The sequence below is a fragment of the Panthera leo genome, chromosome D4 (genome assembly GCF_018350215.1).
Source record: "Panthera leo isolate Ple1 chromosome D4, P.leo_Ple1_pat1.1, whole genome shotgun sequence".
NCBI classification, from domain to species: Eukaryota; Metazoa; Chordata; class Mammalia; order Carnivora; family Felidae; genus Panthera; species Panthera leo.
Genome location: NC_056691.1, coordinates 92,328,137 through 92,342,583, shown reverse-complemented (window position 1 = coordinate 92,342,583; position 14,447 = coordinate 92,328,137). Strand labels below are relative to the sequence as shown.

The following is a 14,447-nucleotide window of genomic DNA, read 5'->3' as shown; positions in this document are numbered from 1 at the left end:
CCCCTCTGACGGCTTTTCTGTGGGGCTTACCAATGACACGGACATTTCCGTCCTCCCAGAGGTGGTCCTGGGATGATGGAACCTGTTTGCCCCAGTCCCAGCCTCTCTCCCACAGGGAGGGGTCCCTCCCAGCCCTTCGGCCCTCCCACCTCCCTTCTCCACCTAGAGAAGGTGCGAGGTGGTCTCAGCCTGGAACCTGACACAGCAGCGGAGGCAGGCCAGGTGCCCCCACACAGAGCCACCAGGTCCTGGCATTTCAGCCCCCCACCCCCAGCCAGCACCCAGTCTTGAACAGGCAGGGGCAGTGGATGGGTGGGGATGGTGGGGCTACACCCCTCAACTCCAAGCTCCGAGGCCCAGGGACAGAGCAGGACAGGACAGAGGCCCAGGACAGGGACTGCGGCAGGCCCGGGGGCCGGCGGCAAAAGCTGGGGGGGGGTTCAGCTCGGCCCAACCCTGGGCACCCAGCCCTCGCTGCGCCCCAAGCTGGGAAGGTGACATCACTGCCTTCTATGGGGAGGGTCCAGCCCCCACACAGCCAAGCCCACCCATGGGATTGTGCAGGAAAGGCCCCTGCCTTGGCCCGCCACCAGCCCTTCTGGAGAGCCACCCCCCCCCACCCCCCCCCCCCCCCCCCCCCCCCGCCCAGCCCCGCAGCCCCCAGGGCGTGAGGTGGCCACGTCCTCCTCAGGCAGTGCCCCAGCTGGGCTCCCTCCATCTTTCTCAGAGGCCCTCCTGGCGGGGGAGGCGGCCGGACCCCCACCCCGCAGTACGGCCTGGGGGCCCTGGGCTCTGATGCTCTGAAAGGTGTGGGTGGGAGCCCGGGGTGTGGGGGGGCCAGATGCCAGAACACGGGCCCCCCTCGGGCCCCCACATACTTGAATGTACAAGCATATTTATTGCTCACACGTGTTTGCCCTGTTGTCAGTGGGTCCTTTCCAACCCAAGAGGTACATGGTTTTTTGTTTTTCCCAAAAAAATAAAGTCTGCCAAGTGAATGCTGTCGCGTCAGGGTTAGTGTAAGGGTGCGGGGATGCTGGTCCTTTGGGAGGGCCCAGGTGGCCAACCTTACCTGGGGAAGCAAGCCCACGGCGGGGTGACCAGCCAGTGGCGGCCAGCCACTTGGTGACAGGTTGACCCCGCCGTCCTCTGCTCTGGGAGGGGCCGTCTCGGTCCTAAGTGGACCACGTCACACGAAGCGCAGGCACCTTTCCAGTCCTGAGTCCCCGCCGATGCAGGGCTGCGGCTCACCTGCCCAGGACCTGCTGGGGCCACGGAGCAAGGGAGGCGTGGGGCGCCCGGGACCCCGGGCACCGCCGGCGGATGCGTGCCGGGCCGCGGTCTGTGGGGGTGCAACCGAGGAGCTGGCTTGGGGGTGACACCCCCACCCAACGGCTGTCATAAGGCGCTGTGTCCCCAGGCGGAGAGATGCTGGGTTCGGGAGAGGCCTCGCTCACCAAACTCCCAGTGACCCGCTCGGCATGGGGCCCCCACGTGACCACAGGAGGCCTGACAGCGGGGGCAGGAGTGGGGGGTCAGGAGACCCTTGAGGGCGAGGGGGCACCGGGAGGGCAAAAGCTGGTCGGAGCTGCAGGGTGCCATCAGGATCTGCACCTGCAGGGGCCCCGGGGAGCTGTCACTAGAGCCCCCCGAAGCAGTAGTTCTGGTGCTCCGGGAACCCTGGTGCCCTGACCAGGCTCTGCGGTCCAATAGCACGGGGGTGCCATGCTGTCTCTCAGTGGCTCACATGCTAAAGGCTCCAAGGGCTGTGGTTTCCACAGGAAGCGACAGCGCAGGAAGCTTGAGTGGCTCTGGGAGTGGGGGCCGCCCCTGGTTGGCTGGTACCTGGCCACGGGGTGCACTCAGGGGCGAGTCTTTTCCCATCTCCAGGCACTAACCCTGGGAGGGGCAGTGCCCCCAGGGTCGGCAGGGCCCAGCCATCAAGCATTAGAATACAGCAGGTGGAACGTATGGTCTATACCCATGTCCAGACCACAGGTCTCAGTTTCCCCATCTGTGAAGGGAGGGACTGGCCTGGGCCGCCCTCCTGTGCCCGGCTCTGCACTGTCAGTCCAGCAGTGTCCCTGCCCGCCATCCCCCCTCCCGCCGCCGAACTTTGGTCTCAACCCTCTGGGGACAGTGAGCGGCTAGGCTCAGGCCCAGCCCTGCCTCCTGTGCCCGCGTCGGGGAGCAGCCCCCCTCCCCTGCCCGGGGGGCTGGCTGAGCACCCAGGCCGGCAGTCTCCACAAACGGCACAGGAGGCACTGAGGGGGAATAATAGACGGTTGTCTGCCAGGGGAAAGACAGGGGGTAATCGAGTCGAAGCACAAACTGTCAACGCCCCGCAGAACAATGACAAAGCTCCGGGCGCTGATGGGGGCGCAGAGTCAGGAGCCCGGATCCTGCCAGGATCTGCGAGACTGCGGCTGGTGATTAGTGGTGAAGGTCACGCTTCTGGAAATAAACACGCTTCGATCTCAAACGTGGGGCACACGGCCCCGCCCGTCAGACAGCAGCCAACACTCCCACCCCCTCGCCCCCACGGCCACCGGGCTCAGCTGTGGCCACAGCGAGCGGCCTGATTTGCTGACTTCGTTTGGCTGGCAGCCAAGGGTCAGGGCTGAGGTCGGCGCTGGCTCCTGAGCGCTGTCCAGGTGTAGGGGGATGGCAGGTAGCACGGGAGGAAGGAAGGTCTGGAGAGCCGCCCTGTGTCTGGCCAGAGGGACAGGACCCACGGGGGGCGGGGGGGGTGCTGATCCTCCCCAGGAAGACCAGTGGCTGGTCAGCCATCCCTTCTAGGCCTCCCCCAGACCCAGCAAGGCCGGAGCCGCGAGTCTGAGCCACCCCACACCTGCCCTAAACCTTGTCTTCCTGTCCTTTCACCTGACCAGGCATCACCGTTAGGGTCTTCATCTTCTGCTGGGAAGGCAGAGGTTCGGAGGGGCAAAGGGACCTGCCCAGGGCCACCCGGCCACGGCCCGGAGGGGCTCAGGCTCCCCATCCGGCCGCTCCCCACACGGACGCAGCTGGAAGCCGAGTCCTCTGTGCAGGGGGACAGGGGAGGGCCAGGGTCTTGCTGCTGCAGAAGGCCCCGGCCAGCAGCACCTGGCAGGGCTCCTGGGAGTCGTTTCGGACTCTGGAACCAGGGACAACAAGAAGGCCCCAGGGCCCATCGTGTCCGAGTGATGTTTGTTTATTGACAGAAAACAGGCAAGTCCGGAAGAGCCCAGGGCTGAAGCATCTTCTTGAAGGCAGAGGCAGGGTCAGCTAGGCTCCGTCTTGCCAGGGTGAGTGGGATCCTGGTCCTCACTCGCTTCTGGAGCAGAGGTGGATTTGGAGTTCCCTGCAGCCTCTAAAACCAGCTCCAGGGCCCCATCGCCAGCCACTCGGCACACCTTCTCCCCTCTGGCCGCCAGGATTTCTTCGATATTCCTGAGAGACGAGGAGGCACCGTGACACTCCAGGCCCAGAGCCCATCCCGTACCTTGGTCCTTCAGGGGAACCCCAAGGCCGGGCTCGAGCCAGGAATGTGGGTCCCCACACTGGTGTGCCATCAAGGGCCCTGCGTGCTGACCTGAGGGACCTCCAGAGCCCCCAGAGGAAGGTGCTGTTACCATCCCATTCACAAGTAGGACGGACACTTGCTCAGAAGCCGAACTGAAGTGCCCGGGCCACCGGCCAGGAGGATCCTGACCACTGCCCCCACTGCTCTCCACAGGAGGGGTCCACACCGCCTCACACACGCCCCAGGTCTGGTGTGACCGACCAGCCAGCACTGGCAGAAGAGGAGCTAGGACCCTGCTCGGGAGCGGGCACTGCACAAAACTTTGCAGGGGAAGGAAGGAGCCACAGAATGAAAGGGAGTCATGGCTGCAAGAGTCGCCTAGTCTGACCCCTCACTTTAGCGGGGGCCCAGAGCCCTGACACGTAACTGGGTCTTGCAGACCCCAAAGGCCACACCGGTGAGGGCAGAGGTCAGGCAGTGAAGCAGGACCAAAGTGGGCTGGTCTAGGGTGGAAAAGTTTAGCAAAGAAAAACAAGTCTCTCCTGGGGACTTACTTATGCTGAAGTTCCTTGTTCACCTGAAACTTAAACTTAACGGCTCCTCCTGCATTGACAAGGCTGGGGAAGTGGACTGGAAGGGCGCCCCAGGGAAAGGTGGGGCGGGGCTCCTGACCCACCAGGCCAGCCCTGGCACACAGGCCTCTGTCCCCCCACCCCTGTCCAGGCAGCCTCACCTCTTCCCATCCAGGTCTGAGAACCAGCCCAGGTTGTCGGCGATGATGTGGTGATTCTGGCAGCCGGGGCAGGTCACGATGACCACGCCCTGGTGATAGGCCAGCTTGGAGATGCGCTTGGAGGACCGAGTCCCACAGACCTGGGGGAGACCCGCAGCCCAGGTGAGTCCAAGTACTTGGCCCCGCCCCTCAAGGAAGACCCCGCCCCCTCTGAGGATTAACTCCATCTCTGGGCAGGGCCTGCCCTCTCCGGAAGGGCCGGCCCTTTCTGAGACAGCCCACCCCGATCCCGGAAAGGCCCCGCCTCTGGGAAATAACTCCACCCCTCCGCGCAGGCCCACCCCTCTCCTGGAAAGGCCCGCCCCCGGATGTAGCCTCACCTCTCTCCAGGAAAGAACCCGCCCCCCCGGATAGCCCTGCCCCTTCATGCTGTCGTGCCGCGGGCACAGGGCACCTCTATCCCGCCGCGCCAGGCAGCACCAGATGCAGACCCAGCCTTGCACCCGTTGCGCGCTCACCTTGCAAGTGTAGACAAGCTGGTAGTGCGCGGACCCGGGCCCCGGAGCCGAGCTCAAGCGCCGCCAGCCCCAGACCCCGGCCCGCCTTCTCCCCGCGGCCCCTGGGCCTGCCCCGCGTCCCCACAGCCACCTCAGGCCGGGCCCCCGGGGCCGCGTGCGGCTTAGCAGCGGCCCAACGCGCCCCAGCGCGGCCCGCAGCATCCCGCCCTCCGACCTCGGTCTCCCGCTTTGCCCCACCTCGCCCCGCCTCGCTGAGGCCGCGCAGCCGCCATCTTGGAAGCGGGCACTCGACGGAAGCGGCCCTTTCCGGCTTCCGTCCGCCGACGGGCAGGCTGTGCTCTACTGCCCCCTGGAGGCGGGAGGTGCACGCGCGGCTGGGAGGTACAAGCGGGAGCGAAGCCACCAGAGGCGGCGGTGCTGGGACGGCAGTCCTTTATTTATGAAACTGCATTTCTGACACTGCTGCACGCATCTGCGTCGCACAGACAGAGCACGCCTGTGCAAATCACGGTGCGTGGGCGCCGGCGTGCCTGCGCCCCTCGGGCTCGGCGCCCCGTCCTCCTCGCATGCCGGGCTGGCTAGGAGCCCTCCGTGTCGGTGTTGTCGCTGCCCGTGGTGTTCTCCCAGTCCGCCTCCCCCTGCCTCGAGCCGTGCTGCAGCTTTCTGAGGGCGCGCTTCCTGCAGGGGCGAGCGGGTGTCAGCAAGGCGGCAGCGCCCCTCCTCGGCCGGCTCTCCCGAAGCCCGCCTGGGGCCGCCCACCGCCCGCTGGGCGCACCTGCGGTAGTTCTCGAAGCTCTCCTTGAGGCGCCGCCGCTCCTTCTCCGGGGGCTCGCCGCCGCTCAGGCCGGCGTTCTGGGGGAGGAGAGCGGCTCAGGCTCCCAGGGGACCCCCCCCCACTCCCCGCCCCTGGGACACAGAGCCAGCCTGGCGCGGGCTCCAAGCCGGCGTCCCTTCTACGACAGCGCGCGGGGCCGCCTGCTCCCACCCAGAGCCGCACAGGAGACAGGCTTTCCGCGGCTGCCACGCCCTGTCCCGACCAGGCTGCTTCGTCCGGGAAGGGAGGACTAGGCTTCCTGTTTCCAACAGCGCACCCCAAGACCGCACTGGGCAGAGACTCTTGCAACCACCCCCAGGCATCCAGGTTGAACAGTCACCCTCCCTGGGCTCCGTCACACGGAAGCCCGTGTCGGGGGCATCCTAGGGCTGCAGAGACCCCTGCCCCCCCAGGAAGCCTTACGCTGGGGATCAGTGGAAGCGGTTCCTCCTGCAGAGCCTCAGGGGGCTGCTGTGGGCTGTCCCTGTTGGCGGGGCCACCTGGAATGGAGAGTTAGGCCTGTGGGTCCCACCCAGCAGCTGGGACCACGCTTAGCATAGTCAACACCCGGCCACCTGCTCACCCCCGCTGCTTCTGGGCCAGTCCTGCATCATCTCCTGGGTCCTCACTCGGACCCCTAGAGGTCTCCCATTGTGTAGATGAGGGGACTGGGGCTCAGAGATGTCACTCCCCACTCCTGACTCCCTCTAGGCAGGCAGAGGCTGCTGGAAGCCCACCAGGCAGTGCCCCAGCATCCAACCCTGCTCCTCCGGGTGGGGGCCGGGGCACTGCATCAGTTGGAAACAGAACGTTCCAGGCTGCCAGGTCCCCTCAGAATTTGTCCGGGCCTGCACGGGCCCAGGGCTCAGGACCCTCGAACAGAAGGTGCTCTGATGGGCTGGCTCCCCTAACTGGCCATGATGGGAGACTGGACATCCAGTCTCAGCAACATCACAGGGGAAGAGGCCAGAGCCTGTGAAGGCCAGGCCTCTGACCCTGAAGCCCGTCCTGACTCTTTCGAGGGGCCATGCCACCCCTGGGTTGGGGCTCCCAGACCTCCCCCCAACACTCAGTGTCTGCTGGGTCCTGACCGCCTGCCCCCATGTTGGGACTGGCTCCGTGGCCTGTAGCTCAGGTCTCCGGGCAGCAGCAGGCTTCCCAGCTCCTTCACTTCTGCACTGGCTGCTTCCCTTTTGCCTTCTTTGGAGACCGGCGGCGAGGCCCGATGCTGAGGACGTCTGTCTGGCCTCCCGCACCACCCCTGAGGTGGCCCCTCCCCACCTCCCCTCTGACAGCCACGTTCAGAGAGAACCCTTGAGCCCTCCTCACTCCTCCAGGCCATCTCCCTGCTGCCCCTGTGCCTGGCCCTGAGATGGCCCACCTTCCCCGCTGTTTGCATCTCCTACACTGGACTTGCCCTGCCCCCTACCCAGGAAGACGCCGGGGGGAGAGCAGAAGGCCACACTCTGCCTTCCGGACCCAGAGTGGGCTCCGAGGGAGGGACGCGCTCTCAACATTGGAGATGGGGCACGGGCCCTGCACACGGGCTCTCGTCTGCTCGCTGGGGAGCCTGGAGGATTTCTCGTGCCTCTGAGCCTCAATGTCTCCAACCGTAAGGTCAGGTTGTGAAGGATCAGTGGATGGGGCCGTGCGCGCCCAGAGTCAGGGCTGGTGCCAAGTCAGGGCGACGAGTAGGCCTTGGCCAGACTCGTCCGTGAGAGGCCGCTCCCCTCCTCACCTTTGTCTGACAGCCGGGTGGCCTCCAGGTCCGGGGGTAGCGAGAGCTTCCAGGGAGAGACAGGCATCCAGTTAGGTGGCCACCCTCCCGAGACCCACCTCCCCTGCCCACCTCCCCTGCTGTGCTGCTCTTTGGCAACCGGGCAGGAAGGCCTCTCTGCCCTCCTAACGCCTGGGAGAAGCGCGGCTGGCCCAGCTCCCAGAGGGGACTGTGCTCTGGCAGAAGCTGTGGCCCAGAGCCTACCCTGAGGTTCACACTCACGTCCTGGGAGTTCCTGGGTGAGCTGTCCTCCAGGTCAGAGCTCTGTGGTCACAGAGGAGGAGGCCATCAGCAGGACGTGGGGAAACGCAGTCACCCCCAGGCATGGGGTAGCGTGGGGCGTGGTGAGGGGCCCCAGGCCAGCTGCTGTGCTCCAGGGAGGTCCTCCTCTCCAGGCCACGACTGGCTCGGGCCCCTGCCCAGAACATCTCTCCCTCCCCCTCGTGCCACCCAGAATGGCCTGCCAGAACCTGAGCTGTGCCACACCCTGTACCCCACCAGGAGGAGGGCCCTTTGCAGAGGACGGAGGGGGCTTGGGAAGGCCGGGGATGCGCCCCGATCACCGGCAGATAAGAAGTATCCGGGCCAGGGCCAGGGCCAGGGCTGTCCGGCGGCCCTTCCTGTGGGCCTGGGGTCTCTGGAGACACACTTGCCCCTGAGGGCCACTGCCCGCTGTCCTACGGCGGCTGCAGCTCTGCCCAGCGGGCGCTACGCAGGTCCCCAGCCCCCAGGAGACCCACCAGGATGAGCGTCTCCAGCTGTTGCCGCTTGAGTCTGCCCTCCAGGGCCAGCCGCTGGCCCTCGCACTGGAACAGCTGTAGCTGCAACTCGTCGGCCTTCTCGGCCAGCTCGCGGACCTGCTTTCGCAGCGCGTCCTTCTCCTGCAGGCTCCGAGAGTGCTGTGTGTGCAGCTCCTCCCGCGTGGCGATGGCCTGCGGGGATGGCAGGGGGCAGGCGCGGGGATGGCGAGGCCGGGTGCCTGGAGGCCCCAGTCCCGCCCCCGCCTCTCGGCCGGCCTAGGGTGGCGCTTGAGGGCTGGCGCAGGTAATAGGGGCTCATGATGGGAAGCGGAGGGCTCAGAAAAGGCGAAGCTGAAACCTGCAGCCTCCATCTCAGAGCAGTCCCTGCCGGCCCCCGTGCCCCCTGAGACTCCTCCCCGTGCGCGCATCCAGCACACGCTTCCGCCCCTTGCACGGCCTTCACTGGGTTGGCGTGGCTTGATGTCCGGAACGTGGTTGTTAGCGACTGTGTTAACGTGCCGTATCGCGCCCGTCCCTCTGGGGGGACGTGCCGCACGTACAAACACGGGACAGCCGGACCGCACCTGAGGACACAGCTCTGACCCACCCGCAGCAGCAGCCGGCAGCCTGCCCGACGCCCACGGTGACCAGCCCGGCGCGGGGGGCGGGCCCTACCGGAGTCACAACCGGTCTTCTGTCCGTACCAACAATCCAGGAAGCTAAACCACGTCCCCTAGAACGGTTGGCCCCCAACAGCCAGGACTTGATGGATCACCGAGAACTGCCATGTCTGTGCCTGCTTCCCACTTAGGACCAACCTGAGACGGCCCTACCCACTCCCCTCGGCTGCCTGGCCCTAGCGTCCCTGGCTGACGGCCTGCCTCTGGTGGCTACGAGCTGTCCCCTGCTGAGCCCTGCTCCAGCAGCCCCGCTGTGAGCTGGGCTGCCCCGCTTCCCACTGTGTCCGGCACCGGGGCACCGAGCTGTCTCCGCGTTACCGTCCTCCCTGTGGGAAACGTCTTCAGACGTGTAACTGCACAGTTAGGGGCTCCCAATAGAGGTGGCCGGTTACCCTCCAGAATGTCACCGGAGCACTTGAGTGTAGCTGATTAGAAAAGACCCAGGTGACGTGATGGGAAAGTGGTGGGAAGCAGTGAGTGGACGCAGCCCCAGACGGACTTGCGCAGCTCCTGTTCCCAGGAGTGCGGCCAGCCAAGGTGTCCACGGTTTTTTAATTTAAAAACCTATTTGCCAATTACAATAGTTTGCGTTCTTGTTAACACAAAAACGAAACTATGTACACCAAACAAAATCTGAAAGTACAACCCGCTATGGGGTATGGGGTTCCCGGCAACAGGCGGGGGGGGGGGGCGGGGGGGGGCGGGGGGGGGCGGGGGGGGGGGGCGGGGGGGGGGCAGGGGGGGGGAGGGGGTCACCTTGCTATCATTCACGTCTGTCAACGAGCACATATAGGTTTTGTTATTTAAAAGCACTCTGATATTGGGGCGCCTGGGGGGCTCAGTCGGTTAAGCATCCAACTCTTGATTTTGGCTCAGGTCGTGATCTCACAGTTCGTGGGTTCAGGCCCCACATGGGGCTCTGTGCTGACAGTGTGGAGCCTGCTTGGGACTCTCTCTCTCTCCCTGTCTGTCCCTCCCCCACTCGTGCTCTCTCAAAATAAGTAACTAAACTTAATAAAAAGGAAGAAAAAGCACTCTGACTACTGCCCTCCCCTAAAACCTCCTGCCCTGGAGGCCACACGACCCGGAGCGACCCTTGCCGCGCCCTCGCCCGCAGGCGTCCTGGCAGGTGGGAGGCGGCACCTACCTGGTCCCTCTCGGAGGCGACCTCTTCCATCTGCTGCAGGACGGCCGCGATGCGGTCCTTGTACATCTCGCAGTCCTTCCGTAGGGCCAGACACCGCAGCTCGAACACCTCCTTCTCCTCCACGCACTACGGGAGCCAGCCGCTAGCCCCCACCGCCCGCGCCCGCCCCCGCCGCCGCCCCTGCCCGGCCCCTTGGTCAGGCCCAGCTGGGTCCCTGCAGGCCCTCAGCTTCCAGACTGGCCTGGGGCAGTGTGGGGAGAGGAGGCCAGGCCCCCGCGCCTCCGCCCCAGGGAAGGAGTGAGGTAGGGGGGCTGTGCAGCTGAGTGCGCACGGGGCAGCCCCCCAAGCCCAGCCACCCAGCCGGCCCCAGCTGTGTACCCGGGCGCGCAGAGCCTCGCCCTGTCGCAGATCCTTGCGCAGGGACAGGATGGTGTTAGCTTTCTCCTGGTGCTCCCGCAGCGCCTGCCTCCAGTCCGCCTCCAGCACCTGGATGTACGGGCTGCTCTTGTCCGGCGTTCCTTCCTGCGGGCGGCGAAGGGGAGAGAGCGGCAGGGAAGCGGCCGGGCTTCAGGGGGGCCCTACTCTCCGCACCGCACCGGCGTCCTGCCAGGCGCCCCCCACCCGGGGCCCCCAGCTCCTGCTTGCACCCCCCCCCACCCGCAAGGGGCCCCCAGTCCCGCGCATGCCACCCCCACCCGGGGCCCCCTAGTCCCGCGTATGTCTCACCCACACCCGCAGGGGGGCCCCCAGTCCCGCGCCTGCCCCGCCCACACCCGCGCATTGGCCTCCGGTCCCGCGCCCGCCCCGCCCACACCCGCGCTTCGGCCTCCAGTCCCGCGCCTGCCCCGCCCACACCCGCGCATTGGCCTCCAGTCTCGCGCCTGCCCCGCCCACACCTGCGCGGCGGCCTCCAGCTCCTGCACGCGCGCCTGCAGCAAGGCCTTCTCCTGCTGCAGCTCCCACAGCAGCTCCTGGCTGGGCCGCTGCTCCATGGCGTGGCGGAGCTTCAGCGTGTGTCTGCGCTCCACCCTGCAGTCGTCCTCCGCCTTCATGAGGCTGTGCTTGAGCCGCTCGATCTGCGGGAGACCCTGTCAGCCCTCCGGCCGCACGGTGCCCGGCAGCCCCCTCCCCCCGCCCCAGCCCCGCAGCTCCGCAGGCGCGGGGAGCCCGGGCACCTCCAGCTGCAGGTCGCGGGTCCGCATGAGCGCAGCGCCCTTCTCCTCGCTCTGGCGGGCCAGGCGCATGGCCAGCTCGTAGTTCTCGTCCTTGCAGCGCTTGAGCTCGCGGCTGCCCGCCTCCAGCTCCTCCTTGAGCCGCTGCACGCGCTCCTGGTGCTTGCGCAGCAGGCTGTCCTTCACCCGCAGCTCCTTGATGAGGTCGTCCTTGGAGCTCAGCAGTTGGGTCAGGTCCTGAGCCTTCCTCTGCAGCTTCAGCACCTCGCTCATCAGCAGCTGCGTCAGGCCCGACTCCCCGGATGCGTCTGCGGACGGCGGCGTCAGAGGGCCCGCCTGGTCCCCCGCCGCACCGCCTCCTGGCCCCGGGGCTTGAGGACCAGCGCCCCCCACCCCCCCACCCCCGCCCCCTCCGGGGACGCACACCACCCCAAGGCGCTGGTGTTCCCTGTCGAGGAAGCAGGCTGAGATCCTGACTCGCCCCCAGGCAGGCAGGCACTGGGCTTGGGCAGGGTCAGCACGGGTCTGTCTTTCCTCCACCAGAGTGAGAAGCAGCGGCACAGAGCCCCGATGCCGGCACTCCCATGTGCCCCTCAACGCTTCCTTCTGTCCCCAGTTCATCTCTCGGGAGACGAGCCATCGGGCCTGTCGGCGAGGGCCCCAGGCCTCACCGATAATCATGGAGAAGACACGGGTGGGCTCCTTGCCGGTGACCTTCTTGTACAGCTGCGGGTAGTAGAGCTCCAGGCTCTCGAGGAAGGCCACGTAGCCCTTGTGGCCGGTCCGCTGCAGGATGTCCAGGAGCACGCCTGAAAGCACGTGCCCTGGGCGCTGAGCTGCCGTGGGCCGGGTCCCATCGGGGCCCGCCTGCCGCCCACCCGGCCCGGCTCGCCCGCAAGTGCCACAGCCCCCGGGGCAAACGGGCCGTTGGGGGGGGGGGGGGGTTGTGCAGGGGAGGGGCGTGCTCCCGGCTGAGGCGGCACTGACCCACTTTCCGCTTGCGGATGACCAGGTTGGGGTCACTGAGCACCTGCTCCTCGTCATCGGGGTTCAGCACCTTGCACTGCCGCAGGTAGGGCGTGATGCGTGAGGGGTCGATGACGGAGATGAGCTTCACGCGGAAGCTCTCCAGGGCGCTCCAACACTCGTCCTCGTTCTCGTAGTCCGACATGGCGGTGGCTCGGCTGCGCTCTGGACGGCTGTCTGGAGGGCGTGTCCGGGATGCTAGCTCACCCAGGGCGGTGCTCCCGGCCTCCCCTGGGCACGGCTGTCCCCCCCCCCCCCCCCCCCCCCCCCCCCGGCTCCTGGGCTTTCTGTCCACAGTGTGCTGACGATCGTGGGGGGAGACGTGGAGGTGCTCTGGGGGCTGGTGGTGGCCCACAACCCCCATGCCCTGCTCTGGCCTCTGTGACCCCCGCCCACGGGCAGGGACTCTCTGGCAGGTGTGGGGAGGGAGGCGGCGGGGCCAGGCCGTGCTGTGCGGGACTTCCTCCTTCCCAGACGCGGCGCCCGCTCAGGCCTAGCCCTACCGCCTCCTCTCCTTCCGGTGGCCGGCTGGTGATGCAACAGCGGGCACGGGAAGGGTGAGTGTGGACCGCCCACGGGAGAGGGGCCAGCCCCAAGGCCACTCTGGCACGCTCTGCAGGCTCCCAGGTCCCGGGCACCTGCCACCTGTGGGCTCCTCTCCGAGGCGGAGGCCCGCCCCTGGCCATGCCTGACAAGGGGGCCATCCACATTGGGACCGTCCACCGCTGCTCCCTTCCATTGGCAGGCGGGAACCACTCCCTTCGGGCCTGGGCCACACCAGGGGCGGCCGTGTGGTCGTGCTCTCCTCTGGGTGGTGGGTTCAGAGAGGCCCTGACCTGCCGCCAGGCAGCCCTCAGCCAGTGTGGGAATCCCGCCCCCAGACGCAGGTGGCAACAGGCAGGGTCTTTGGAGGAGCTTCTCTGATTTCCCGCGGCCCTCAGTCACACCATCCAGCCAGCAACAGACGGTGACTTGGGATGGCCCTTGTGACATTGAGCGCTCCCTGCCTTTCCTGCCTAAAATCCACAGGTGCCACACCTGGCCCCCTGCTGCGAGCCCCCCTGTGATGAGCAAACAGGTTCCGGGCGGCTCTGAAGGGGGACAGGGCACTTGGTGCCCTTCTGGGGTCCTTGTCCCAGGACCCTGGTCCCTGCCCCGGGAACCCTGAGCAGAGCCGGGCATCTTCCCGGCCTCTTTCAGAAAGGGGGGCAGACCCACCTACCTCAGGGTCCTTGAGGGGCACCCGTGCAGTGGGACGCTGGCCAGCCCAGGCCACCCTGATCCGACGGACAGGAGGAGGTGCCGTCGGCAGCCCGGGAGGAAAGCCTCGCACTTCCTGCTGGTGCTGGTTAGCTCCACGGAGCCCGAGCAGGTCCTCCCCGAAGGAGCCGGTCTCTGGGGCTGCCTTCTGATTCGCCCGCCTGGCAGGGCCCGGGAGGCGGGGCACAGGGAAGTGGAAGTCCCGCTGGGGCCTGAGGCCCAGCCCTGGCACCACTAAACCCAAGCGTGGGCAAGGGCCCTCTTGAGGCTGGAGGAGGCTGGTTCGCCAGCTGGGCTGATCGGGCCTGGATGCAAGCTTCCAGAGGCTTCTCCAGAAGGGGCCGGCTGGAAACCAGCACGGGCAGCTGGCCAGGTGCAGGTGGAGACCCGAGGGCATTGGGCCCGACTCCTGGGATCTCAGCTGGGTGCTGGGCCAGCACGCGCCTTGGTCACCGGAGGGCTGAAGCATAGTGTCCAAAGAGGGGACCTTGCCTACCCTACACGGCCGCCAGCCCGCGCTATAGCTAGTCCCCTCCTGGGTGTCCCCACTCCACAACTTCTGCCACGACACGTAGCACTGTGACGGCAGGCTTCCGGGATCCCGAGGCCATGCCCCATGACCCCACAAACCGGTGTCAGAGGGGTATTGACCAGCCAGCAGAGCCCGGGCCGGCGGCCAGGGCCACCAGCCCTCCGTGGCCTCCACCCCTCAGCTGTGCCGGGAACCCCCAGGCCAACGCCTCACCGGTGCAGCCGTACTGGTTGAACCGAGATGCCGGCTGCCGGGTTGAGGCAACAGCTAAGGAGAGGTGGGACGGGCAAGGCAGGTCCTGACCAGCGCTCCCGCCCCACCTCCTCCAGGCAGCTGCCTCTCGCCCGACCGGCTCCCTGCCTGTCCTGTCTCGAGCCTCAGGGGTCCGGGCACAAGGCAACGCTGCTGAGCTGGGTGCGGGTGGGGCACCGAGGCAGCCGGCCTCTCCTTGCAGGTCTCTGGGAGGCCTCCAGGAGCAGCCAGCCCTGGGTCCCGGGGGAATGGGTCCCGTTCCCCTACTTTGTAACACGAGGCTGAGGAAGG

The 14,447-nt window shown here is 67.0% G+C and overlaps 2 protein-coding genes across 4 annotated transcripts; both read right to left on the bottom strand.

Moving 5' to 3' along the window:
• Positions 1-3,177: 3,177 nt before the first annotated feature.
• Positions 3,178-4,984, bottom strand: DNLZ (DNL-type zinc finger). Its single transcript, XM_042913387.1, has 3 exons — positions 4,757-4,984; positions 4,239-4,378; positions 3,178-3,432 (listed from the first exon to the last, which is right to left on the bottom strand). The coding sequence occupies exons 1-3, from the start codon at positions 4,955-4,957 to the stop codon at positions 3,264-3,266; spliced, it is 510 nt and encodes a 169-aa protein (XP_042769321.1). The 5' UTR covers positions 4,958-4,984; the 3' UTR covers positions 3,178-3,263.
• Positions 4,985-5,171: 187 nt separating this feature from the next.
• CARD9 (caspase recruitment domain family member 9) lies at positions 5,172-13,504 on the bottom strand. Of its 3 annotated transcripts, none has more exons than XM_042913384.1 (13): positions 13,335-13,504; positions 12,074-12,289; positions 11,758-11,895; positions 11,090-11,394; positions 10,811-10,990; positions 10,293-10,436; positions 9,915-10,040; positions 8,088-8,279; positions 7,552-7,611; positions 7,309-7,354; positions 5,994-6,070; positions 5,532-5,608; positions 5,172-5,434 (listed from the first exon to the last, which is right to left on the bottom strand). In XM_042913384.1, the coding sequence occupies exons 2-13, from the start codon at positions 12,255-12,257 to the stop codon at positions 5,335-5,337; spliced, it is 1,629 nt and encodes a 542-aa protein (XP_042769318.1). In that variant the 5' UTR covers positions 12,258-12,289; positions 13,335-13,504; the 3' UTR covers positions 5,172-5,334. The 3 variants fall into 3 exon arrangements, with proteins under 3 accessions (XP_042769318.1, XP_042769319.1, XP_042769320.1); XM_042913385.1 differs by having other exon boundaries at positions 7,570-7,611; XM_042913386.1 differs by lacking the exon at positions 7,552-7,611.
• Between the last annotated feature and the right edge of the window lie 943 nt (positions 13,505-14,447).

Bases quoted from the DNA above. Each gene is read 5' to 3' on its own strand.
- CARD9 (XM_042913384.1), bottom strand. From the start codon at position 12,257: ATGTCGGACTACGAGAACGAGGACGAGTGTTGGAGCGCCCTGGAGAGC. The intron at 11,896-12,073 runs GTCAGTGCCGCC...ACGTGCTTTCAG, and splicing joins CATCCGCAAGCGGAAAGTGG to GCGTGCTCCTGGACATCCTG. The intron at 7,355-7,551 runs GTAGGCTCTGGG...TCTCCCTGGAAG, and splicing joins ACGTGAGTGTGAACCTCAGG to CTCTCGCTACCCCCGGACCT.
- DNLZ (XM_042913387.1), bottom strand. From the start codon at position 4,957: ATGCTGCGGGCCGCGCTGGGGCGCGTTGGGCCGCTGCTAAGCCGCACG. The intron at 4,379-4,756 runs GTGAGCGCGCAA...GGTCTCCCCCAG, and splicing joins AGCTTGTCTACACTTGCAAG to GTCTGTGGGACTCGGTCCTC. The intron at 3,433-4,238 runs GTGAGGCTGCCT...CTCGTCTCTCAG, and splicing joins TCAGACCTGGATGGGAAGAG to GAATATCGAAGAAATCCTGG.